This window comes from Cricetulus griseus, chromosome 3, assembly GCF_003668045.3.
Source record: "Cricetulus griseus strain 17A/GY chromosome 3, alternate assembly CriGri-PICRH-1.0, whole genome shotgun sequence".
NCBI classification, from domain to species: domain Eukaryota; kingdom Metazoa; phylum Chordata; class Mammalia; order Rodentia; family Cricetidae; genus Cricetulus; species Cricetulus griseus.
The window spans coordinates 93071309-93083504 of NC_048596.1; the positions used below are offsets into that span (position 1 = coordinate 93071309).

At 38.0% G+C, this 12196-nt stretch overlaps 1 protein-coding gene across 1 annotated transcript; it reads right to left on the reverse strand.

The window, feature by feature from the left end:
• Positions 1-1416: 1416 nt before the first annotated feature.
• On the reverse strand, positions 1417-2400 carry LOC100756004 (olfactory receptor 2D3). The gene has a single exon (XM_027405012.1). The coding sequence runs from the start codon at positions 2359-2361 to the stop codon at positions 1417-1419; it is 945 nt and encodes a 314-aa protein (XP_027260813.1). The 5' UTR covers positions 2362-2400.
• Between the last annotated feature and the right edge of the window lie 9796 nt (positions 2401-12196).

A 12196-nucleotide genomic window follows, 5' to 3' on the forward strand; every position in this document is an offset into this window, starting at 1 on the left:
TGAAAAGGTGTTTGTAGGTTCTCCCTTTATTGGATTTTTTTTTCTGGCATTTTTCTCATGGTGAGACTGAGGCTATAAATTTGGTGATAATAGTTACAGGGACAAGGATAGAATGGCAGTTTTATCACATCATATTAAAGGTTCCATCAACATGGCTAATTATTGTTGCTCTAACATATATATCATTGAAACATGTTTTATCCTAGCCATTAATCAGAGTTAGACAAGATAAAATAAAATAAGAGTACAAGAAGTAGCTTTGAAAATGGATAAATGGATTAAGGAAAGAAGTCAAAGTAGATCCAACATAGCTTGTCACTTAGGAGAGTCAGTTCTACGGCAGAGCCAGGCTGAAGTCTGTGGCTCCTGGACACACATTCATGGACACTTCTGTAATGACTGCCAACGGGAATCTCTTAAAACGCATAACTTAGAATGCTCCCCAGTCTCTCGAAAAACAAAAAACAAAACAAACAAAAAACGAAAGCTCCCCAGTCATGAAGGTAACTAGAAGTGAAAGAGAGAAGTAGCTCCTAGCTGGTTCACCGGGACCAAGGATTTATGAGAACCTAAAGTAGGCTCTGATGAGGCCATTTTAGAGATGCTAAGACATCGTGAGATGTGGTGTGCGAGCATTCAAGCTTGTGGAGGCATCAATTTAGGAGAGAACTTTCAATTTTTTACATTCTGATTCCTTTTCAGTTTTGAAAGAAAATATTTTTAGTGGCTTATTCAGTGGAGGATGACTATAATGCATGCAGGGCAAAAAGAGTCACAGTCCATCGAGGAAACCCAACGCAGGAACTCAAAATGGGAAGGAACCTGGAGGCAGCAGCTGATGCAGAAGTCATGGATGGGTGCTGTTTATTGGCTTGCTCTTCATGGCTTGCTCAGCCTGCTTTCGTATAGAACCCAGGACCACCAGCCCAGAGGGTGTCCACACTCACCATGGGCTGGGCCCTCCCATATTACTAACTAAGAGAATTCCCTGCAGGACTGCCTACTGCCAGGCCTTATGGAGGCAATTTCTCAGTTGAGGTTCTCTCTCCTCGGATGACAAGAGCTTGTGCCAAATTGACATAAAACTAGCCAACACACTGGGATTTGAGGCCTATGCTGGCAGATTTGGCTGTGCTTATGCCTAAAACAGGTCCATGGCAGCTGAATTGACTATGCACACATTAAAACAGTAGCTCCCACCTTTAATAATAATGATGATGATAATAATGATGATGATGGTGATAAACCCTAATTTCCCACCTTTTTCCTTTTCTTTGTGTCCTGGCTTGTACCATTTCCACAGTGTGTTCTTTTGTTTCACAATTTTTCCTGAAATGACTTAATTAATACTAGCCTCCCAAAATCCTCCTCCATTTTCAAAGATGTTACTATGGTGATAAAACCCAATCCCACAGGTCATTTCTTGTGAAGGAAGGACATTCTTGCAGCTAGTTTCCTGAAGGCACCTTTGACATCCTTGTTCCTCAGACTATAAATTATGGGGTTTAGCATTGGAGTCACCACTGTATAAAACACAGAGATTATCTTATCTCGCTTCTTCGTGGTTTTGGTGTTTGGCTGCATATAATTAAATATTCCAGACCCATAGAAGAGGACAACAACAACGAGATGGGAACCACAGGTTGAAAAAACTTTGAGTCTCCCTTCTTCAGACCGCATCTGGATCACAGTGGAGATGATGTTCCAGTAGGAGATGAGGATGAGGGAGACAGGTGCTAGGAGGATTACTATGCCCAGGGCAAAGATGACCATTTCTGTGCTGTAAGTGTCTGCTGAAGCCACCTTCAAAAGGGCAGGAATTTCACAAAAGTAATGGCTGACTGTGTTCTGCCCTTTATAGGGAAGATGGAAAGCAACACTAATGTCTATCAGGGATACTAGGAGCCCACTAGCCCAGGACCCTAAGGCCAACTGGAGACATAGTTGTTGGGTCATGATGGTGGAGTAGTGCAGGGGCTTACACACAGCCACGTACCGGTCATAGGACATCACTGCCAACAGTGCACACTCTGTACATCCAATCTGAAGGGTGGCAATTATCTGAATCACACAGCCCCAAAAAGAAATAGTTTTCCTTTTTGCCAGGAAGTGGGACAATACTTGAGGAACAATGCTATTTGAGAGACAGAGATCTGCAAAAGAGAGGTTTCTAAGAAAAAAGTACATGGGGGTATGAAGTTGAGAATCCATGAAGATGAGGATAATGATGAGCAGGTTTCCAAGTATAGTCAGCACGTAAATGATGAAGAACAGGACAAACAGAAGGATCTGAGTCTGTGCATCTTGTGCAAGACCCAGTAACAAAAACTCATCTACAAAGGTCTGGTTTTCTCTTCCCATTGAGATTTATGCTTGTTTACCTGTTTGCCACAAACAAGAACACAGCATGTTTGGGTTTATGACATTAAGTCCTGTAAAAGTGGCTTCTGTTAAAACTGACATCTAACTGGGTATTTCTAGGATTTTTATACTTTCTTATCTAACATGTTCTAATTAATACATGTGTTTATTTTTATTTTAATTATAGTGTATAGTTTGCATCAACCTCATTTCCCCTGATATTTCTTATAACCACTGCTGTTTTTTAATAGACACAATACAATACAGTTTAAACTCTTCCTGGAAGTGCTGGAGATATGGCTCAGACATTAGGAGCTCTGGTTGCTCTTCCAGAACACCCAATTCTCAGCACCCACATGGCAGCTCATAGTGGCACTAGGCACACACATGGTGAACAGACATAAATGCAGAAAAAAACATTCAAAGAAATAAACATTAAAAAATCCTCTCCAGCTAATTTTGATATGAGGGTTAAAATCCATAAACAAAAAGAAGATAAAATTGTTGTGATACCTGGTTAGCAATACATCTGAAACAACTACATGAAGGAAATATGAATTATGTTTGTTATATACTTGGAAATGTGTCTGTGAAATAATACTATGACAGTATTGGAAGATAAACCCACAAAATGGGAATATTTGAGGGAGATGCTAGATAAAAGTTAACTATGATATTCGGCCCACATGAAACACAATAAAAAATTAAGCTCAAAAAGTGATGGTCCAAAAAGCATACATAGACTCTGAAGAAGAAATTGGGTGTGGGGCATGTGCATAGATTCAATATATCAAATATTAAGAAATTATTGAGTTAAAGTAATTTATTTATATCATAGTAGCTTAGATAATAGCATCTCAGTGAAATTAATAGAGAATTCAGAGTCAAACTTAAGAATAGCCTGGGAATAAATAATGACAAAAGGAACATCCAAGTCAATAGGGAAAAGGCATACTAAAGACAGCTATCTGATTAGAAAACCAAACTTTCTCAAAATTAATCTAATGTAAAACAAGGCTAAATAAAACATTCTATAATGTATCCAAAAATAAATATTTTTTGTGTAATCTTTGAGTGGGGAAGGACATTCTTAGGGCATTGAAAAGCATGGCCATTAAATTAAGATTGGTTAAAAAAATTAAGATTGGTATCTTTTGTTGCACAGCAGCTTAAAAGTGAATGACAATATGGATTACATAGAAAATCTAGTTATATTAAAAGACTTTGAAAAATTAAGAAAAAAAGAATTGTTAATTAGAAATAAATGGAAAAAATGGGTCCCAGGAGAGTGCTTGCTTTGCAAGCATGAGGGCTTGAGTTACACTCCCAGAGCCCACATAAGTAATTCAGACATGGTAGCACACACTTGTAATCCCAACATTGTGGAGGCAGAAAAAGGCAGATCCCTGGGGCTCACTTTCCAGCCAGTCTAATCTACATGGCCAGTTCCAAGTCATTGAGTACAGGGATCCTTTTGTTTCTGCCTTCACAGTGCTGGGATTCTAAGCCTGTGTCATCACACCTGGTTCAATTTATAATATATTCTGGGCATTGAACTCTGGTCTTTATGCTTCCAAGGCAAGCGCTTTATTGACTGATTTTTCCTGCCAACTTGTAAAAAGGGCTTTTAACATGCAAATCACAGAGAATGAAAATGACAAAAGAATCAATCTTCCTTACTTAGAACCATAGAAATGTAAAATGAAGCAACAATTAACTGTTTAGCAGATTGGCAGAGATGAAGTGGATGAAGTCACTCACTAGCATATAGGCATGAGTGTTTATAAAATATCTCTCAAAGGAGCTTGAAAATCAAAGAAATTACAAGATGAATGTTCCTCTAGAAAAGATCATCTCGAGTGAGGTAAACCAGACCCAGAAAGACAAATGTATGTTATTCCTCACCTGAGGTTCCCACTCCATAGCTTTAGATGTGAGTACATAGCCTGGACTAACTGCAGAAAGTAGGAAAGTAAAAAGGGACCATCTCAGGGTAGGGTAGAAGCAAGAGAGAGTAGAATAGCAGGGCAATAGTCATCTGAAGGAAAAATGGGAAAACAAGGGGGCTCTAATTAGTGAGCATGGAGAAGATAAATACAGAAAAAGATGAATAAAATAGCAGGAGGTCTGAAAAAGTCATAAGAAATCAAAATGCCGGTAAATATGTCAATATAATATATGTGCCAATGTATAAGTATACATATATAGTTAAATGAAAATATCCAATCTTAATGACAATGTCCCAAAGACCCAAAGACCCAATACCTGGCATGAGAAGCTCTCTTTTGAGTTTTTGACCAGGATTGTCCAGGAGACTTCCAAAACATTATAGGCTATTGCTATTACCCTTGGTTGCTACCCTGCCTCCTGGAGATAGAAGGTAAGTCCCTGTGGCAAAAGACACCATGTACTTTGGACACAAGGCCTAGAAGCCTAGAGCTGGATCCAGCCTTTACTAAAACCTTCCCATCCAAGGATTAGCTTTCATGGTACCAGAGGCTTTGTGCAAGCTTCCAAAGGACAGAAAACAGCCAACAGTCTTACCTAGCTATGATGTCAATGAACTACAACAACGACCAGCATGGTACAATAACTTAAAGACTGCAGTAGTGGCACACATGCATTAGTGGTAAACATCAGTTCTCTAATTAGACTTAAGACCTGCTCAACAAGAGTGAAATTATGCCTGGTACCAGTACATATGTATATATAACAATAATTGAAGAAAAAGATGCCATGAATTTGAAAGATAGCAAGGGAGGTATATATGGGAGGATTCCAGGGAGGAAAAGGAAGGAGGAAAAGATATAATCTCAAAAATAATAATTATAAGAAATATTTCTTTTTTCTCTGAAAAACTCAACTTTTGGCATTTTGTATCATATGAATAACTATAGACATGCATAGTGCCTTGTTTCAAATATTGTATCTTAGAATAAACTAACCTACAGTTTTAAAGTTGGTTAAATAACATAGTTTTTCTATAAAATAGAAGTTATGCAGTATGATAAAGAATTAGTAAGAGTACAGACATCTGAGTTACACATATGTGCATTGGGTTTTCATTTCTTGTTTTCTTAGTATTATAGCCTTGGATATTCCTTTTGTTGTCAATCTACAAAATTAATATTATAGCAAAACTGTGATGCAGATATAAAGATTAAATAAAAACTTAATAGGAAATTTGCACTATTTCTGGAAACTAATTAAACAAATAGCCACAGTGATAAAGATAATGAAGGTATGGTGATCTTAATTAAATTCATTAATTATTAAGTACATCTATGTTTTCCATGAAAAGATGTCTGATGTATGTCAAGTTAAAAAGTGGGTTGCTCCTCCACACATTCACATGCAATAAAGAAATAGCATAATAAGAAGTAGATTGAAAGATACATATATGGATATAATTTTTGTATCTGTGGTAATAACATGGAAATGATACTCTTATCACTACAATGATTTCAACACCAAGCACTTAGAATTCTGTAGGCTCTGTAGTCATACAGGGTTCCCCTTTATCTACAGGGAATATATTCCAAGACCCTTAGTGAATATTTGAGTCTGTGATATCAAATCCTGTAACTTTATTTCCTATATATGCATACATATGATAAAGTTATATTTATAAGTTAAGTACAGCAGAGCATTAACAATATTAACTAATAAAATAGAACAGTTGTGAAAATATAGTATAATGAATGTTAGGTGAACATAATCTTTCTGTTTTGAAAGAATGAATACAACCATTAGTATTTGTGAATTGTGATCAACAATGGGTGACTGAAGTCAGAGATAGTGAAATCATAGAACTATTGCATTAAGAATATCGGTACTGAATAAAGAATGTAGAATTTGTACATACACACATAGGGGGAAATGTAGTTTAATATCAAAATAGGAAAAGAGGCAGTAGAGTAGTAAATGAGTGAGAAGAGGCTAAGTCATTAAATGTAGTGTCATTTATATTTCCTTTTTTAATTGCACATCACTCCTTTCTTATACTGATCTGGAAAGAGATTTAGTAGTTATGTCCCAAAAGAGTTCTGAACCCACATGATAGAGCCAAGCAGCTGGAACATGATTTAGACAGTGAAAGACAAAACATGGGCGTGATCAAGGGGCACTTCACTTCTACAAGACAAGGCAGAGACATCCTAACACATAGCAAGAAACACTCCTGCCTCTTGAGGACAAGGAGTTTATCCCATCTGATACAGGGAATAACTTATTTATATTTCATAGCAGGTCAGGGACACTTTCCCTTCACACTCTAAAGATTTTATATGACCATCAACTTTTCTGAGTGAGTAAACAGTGACATCTCTGTCTGTTGTGGAGAAAATATGAAGAATAATCAATAAGAGTAAGGAAAATAGAATGGGGGAACTGGGGTGGGGCAGGAGGTGAGAAGGGGGGAACTGGGATTGAAATATAAAAAAATAAATTTAAAAAGAGCAAAAAAGGAAAATAGAAGAAGGAAAACAGAAGTTGCAAGAAATGGAGAAGAACCAAAGACTACAAGGATCTAGATATGAAGAGAAAAGGCAGGAGGAAGAGAACACAGGAAGAGGTCAGTAAGTCTGGAAGCTGCCTCTGAAGGGATATGCAATAAGTCTTTATCCCTTGTGCCCTAATAACACTGCAATAATAAACTCTTTTCAGATGTCCTTCAACTTTCCTCATGTACTCATGAACTCCTGAATCTTTACTTCCCTGGTGATGGGATTACAGGCACATACCACCATACCTGACTCTAGATGTCTGTATTCTTACTGTTTGATCTTTTTCTTTGACAATGTCATACATGTATATTTAACAACTCTCACAGACACACAGCTGCACACATGAGACTTCTCCATACACACACTCTACAAACTGCATCTGTTTACTCTCTGCTTTACAGCTATCTGATACAACATATCAGAATTCAAGATACACTCATGTAGGAAGCACATATTCTTTTATGTAGCATCTGTATAGCCACCAACTCTTTCACCGTAACAGAGTAAGTGCTGACTTAGGCTGAGTCATGCAGGAACTCATCATGCCTGCTGTGTATGAGAAGAATATTCAAACACTGAGTTAAAGGTTGATAGTGTCAATAGTAGGGTTGTTACCTCTTCTACAACTAGGAGGACTGTCTTGGTTGTAATTGGACTCTCTCCTCCATGGTGTCATCAGGGTATTGGAGCCAGCAGTGTTAGTCCATTCACATGTCCCACACACAGAGTAGTGCCTAAGAGAAAAACATTCCTGATGAACTCCTCAAAGCAATTCTTAGTGTCCTTTCTGCTCCCACTCTAGTTAGTGTGGCATCCATCCACAGAGAGAGATGGTGGAATGTGTGTGCAAACCCAGAGAAACAATGAAAAACTGGAGGTTTACAGCTGAGGAAGGGTGAGCCAGACAGAGCTGCCTTCTACACCAAAGGAGAGCAATACTGGAAGGTTTAGCCTCTGTGGCCTCTGTGGTTTGTATGGGAGCAGCAAAGTTTGGACTCTAGTTTCCAGACTGGGATTCTAGGGAAGAACGGGAATAGTTTTTTTTTTTTTTTTTTTTTTTTTTTGCCTGGAAACCTAGCAAGGAAAAACATGAATGAGTAGGAGGGTAAATAAAACAGCCTTTTTTTTTTTTTTTCAGTTCAATCTTCAGCCAACCCTATAGAATACTACAGACTAGACTTTTAGCAGCCTCTCTTACCTCAGCCCAGACATGGAGCAGAAACAGTCTGGGGGTTATTTTCCATGAAGGAACCTAGCATTAAGGAGAGACTTCAGTTGTCCGGAGTTCCACACTAGAAGGACAGCACTGGCTTCCAGGAATTTTTTTTTTTCTCAAAGCCTGAACTGATCTTAGGAATTTTAGCTTTATGCCTTTCTGTTTTACTTCACGGAGTATAAGCTCCACATCTAGGTCTTGCTTCTGAATATTTTCCTTTGAGGAACTATTTAAAGGTAAGGTCCTGAGGGTTGTCTAAACAGGGTATTCCCTGGAGTGTTGAGAGTCCTCAGTCCTTTACAGGAATACCCTGGGACACTTTGTGTTATAATTAGAATCACAGGCTAAACTTTCCAAATTACACATATATGTCTGTATTTCTAATTTTGCTCAAAATAGCATCAGCAGATATTTGCTAGGGATTCACAAAGCTATCTTTTATTTTTGCTCATAGGTAATTGCATAGAAATCAAAATGAGCATGCATTGGCTCACCTGAGTGTTGGCTTTACAGTTGAGGAACGTAACTTGATTTCTGGGCTTGCACTTTTCATTCATTTTGTGGAGGTTTGGGCACCTAAAGTAAACAGAAGACAACCTAAAATAGCAAGAATTTAATTGTCTTAACACTGTCTTTGTGGCTTCCTCGCCACGACTAAGTCTAATGGAACCTTCACTTGTGGCGACTGAGACAAGACTAAGTCTGAGTATCGGGCGAAAGTCTAGATAGAGATTTAATTAAAAACAGAGAAGTCCGGTCAGTTGTTTATGCTGGGAGAATGTGTATGCCTCTGTCTTTTTTTTTGCAGGGAGGGGGAAGCCTTATATACAGACTTACATGGAAAAACCCCAGGTGTAAGAGCTCGTGTATTTTTATGCCAGGGAGGTACTGCTGGGGCTGTAATCCAGGACTAGAAAACAGGAGGCACCTGTGATTATTGGCTGACAAGCAACTCATGGGACCTCATGGGGGCTGGGACCCAACATCTCCCAACATCTCTCCCAACATGTCCTAATATTAACATGGCAGTGGGTATTTCTAATGTGTTGCTTATTAAAATTAGATACTTCTACTGGACATAAAGACAAAGATTTTGTTCATAGTGATAATTTATAACCAGACAATTTTGAAATTACATTTATGTCTGTGTGTATACACGCCTGAGTGCCACAGAATGTGGAGGCCAGAGGACAACTTGTGGGAATCAGTTCTCTCCTAGTATATTGGCCTCAGCAGTTGAACTCAGGCTGTTAGGCTTCACAGCAGATGTCTTTAGCTGCTGTGCCATCACACTCAATATTAAGAATGAGACTTTAGGTTCTCTTTAAAAAGCTGTTTTCCTTCCTCACGTTTATTAGTTTTTTGAGAAATTCAAACAATGAATTTTGACCATATTTATCTCCCAAACTCCAACTCCTCCCAGATCCACCTCCTCTTCTCTACCTACCCATCTTTGTGTCCCTTAAAAAATAAGCCTGTAAAGTTCCATTTGTGCTGTCCATATACTCTTGGGTGTGTGGCTAGCCACAGGAGACTTACAGGGGATCATATTCATAAAAACAAAACAAAACAAAACAAAACCCTGGCTGCCCTTACAACAGCTATCAACTGCTAATATTGCCACAACTAGGGATATGACTTCATCCTCATTTCCCCTCTTCCATGTTGGAATTTTTTTTTCTGGCTTATACTTACACCGGTCTTGAGCATGATGTTACAACCACTGTGAGTTCATATGTGCAACTGCCCTATTGGACCAGAAAACACCATTTCCTTGTATTCCCGCTCATCCGTTGGCTCTTAGAATGTTTCTGCCTCCTCTCTTACAACAATTCCTGGATCTTTGGGAGGTGGAAGTGTAATACAGATGTCTCCTTTTGGGTGAGCATTCTGCAACCGCTTAATCTCTGCACTTGGTCCAGTTGAGGATTTCCATGTTAATGACTATCTACTACAAAAGACGCTCCTCTGACGGGTTCTGAGAGATGTACTAGTCTATTGGGACAAAAATATCCAATTAGGAGCCAGTTTAATAGAGTGTTCCTTAAGCAGAATTATGGTAGCAGCCTCTCCACTAGGGCCTATGGTCTGTCCAGCCACAGGTTCTTGACCCCCAAAACTGTGCCAGGTATGGGATCAATCTTGTGGAACAAGATATCCATTTTATAACTCCTTTTCCCATGGCTCAGGGATCATTTGTCTTTCAACTCTGCTCATAATTTCCCTTACTGAAGAAAAATGCCAGATTATGGCCCAATCAAAAAATCATCATTTTTATTTTATTGTAATTTGGAAGTTCCTCCTTGAAGGTCATAAAGAAATTCTCCTACTTGTCTATAATACAATATTGTTATTATATTTTAAGATATTTAATTCACTCACTATTTGCTTTCATGTGTCATGTTAGTGAGAAATCCAGTTTTATTGTTCTAAACTTAACATGCTTATTTTACCAACATTATTTCTTAAACTATTTTTTCTATAAATATTTTAAAACACCTCTGTTGTACATTAAATCTCCACATGGGTCTATCTATGAGTTTTCAATTCTACTCTGTTCATTAATCCTCCCCCCACTTTAATCTTTGTGGCATGGCTTTTAACATGTATGAGAGAGTTTCAAACCAACTACTTTCAAAAGGCTATTTTCTATATGTGGATTCCTATTTTCCCTTTAGAAATTTGAGAGTAAATCTACTGAGATACTAAAGTAATCAAACTTAATGTTTACACTGTGCTAAATTTATATCTCAGGCTTATTTTTTCATATCAGGATGGTACTTTTATATTGCTTCTTTTTATGCTAAAGGATTCTCCATTGTATTTGTATTTTGGACTGTGAAGCTAAAGAATGATTGTGTTGTCTGGGCATCTTAGAGCCTGGGAAGGCATGCTGAGAGAGTAAAGACTGGAACCATAAAGATATACTTTATTTCCTATTGAGGACTGCCTAAGGTGCCAATATTAGTCTAGCAGAGGAAATTGAAGCCTCAACACTATTGCAGCCTAGTGCCTCTTGAACATTACAAATACTCTCAGGAAGAACAAAGATGGTTTGAAAATCTAACCAATGACTCAGCTACCCATGAACAAGTCTCAACACAAAAATACAAGAAAAATAAAAATCAAGACAACATGACACTTAAAAAATTATTAACTGTAAAGCAATGACTTTCAATGAGAGTGAATTAAAATCTCAGAAAAAGGAGTTGGAGAAATGAAATATAAATTGTGTTATTTAATTTTCATTGTTTTGATGAAACACCATGACCCAAAGTGACTTATGAAATAAGGAGTTTATTTTGGCTTATGGTTTCTGAGTGAGGGTCTATAAGGTGGGAGGATATGGAAACAGGGAAGCCAAGCAGAGACCTGAGAGATAACAGCTTCAGCCACATGCAGAAGGTAGACTGGAAATGAAACAAGGTTATAAACTGTCAAAACTCTCCCTATTTCCTTCAGCAAGACTCCACCTCCTAAAGGTTCCATAACTACCCCAAACAGTATCACCAGCTGGGGACCAAGTGTTCAAGTATGTGTGCTATGGAGGATAATTCTCATTCAAATGATCACATAAATGTTCAAAGAAATAAAAGAGGACACAAAACTTCTGGAGTGAATGCTAACAAAAAACAAATAGCAGAATGTAATAAAGTCAGTATAAGATATGAAAGCAAATTTGACAATGAGGTAAAAATAAGAGAGAGAGAGAGAGAGAGAGAGAGAGAGAGAGAGAGAGAGAGAGAGAGAAGAGAGGAGAAAGAGAAGGGAGAGAGGGAGAGAGGGAGAGAGGGAGAGAGGGAGAGGTGGGAGAGAGGTAGAGAAAGGGAGAGAGATCTATCATGATTAGCCAATGGTTCTGATGAACTTGAGATTCAATAGAACCAGGGTACTGTAGTGTATATGACTCAACAGTCAATTACTGAGCTTTTCTGAAATTTTATGCCAAGCTATCTCAGTGTTCAAAGCAGGAACAGAGAAGCAATGATAAACATAGAGAATATTTCTCACTACTTTCATCAATGTGCTCAAGGGGCAGAAAGTCTCAGTCAAATGAGGGCTGTTTACATAATGTCTTTGAACATCATAAACTAGGGAAAAGATACTTCTTGCC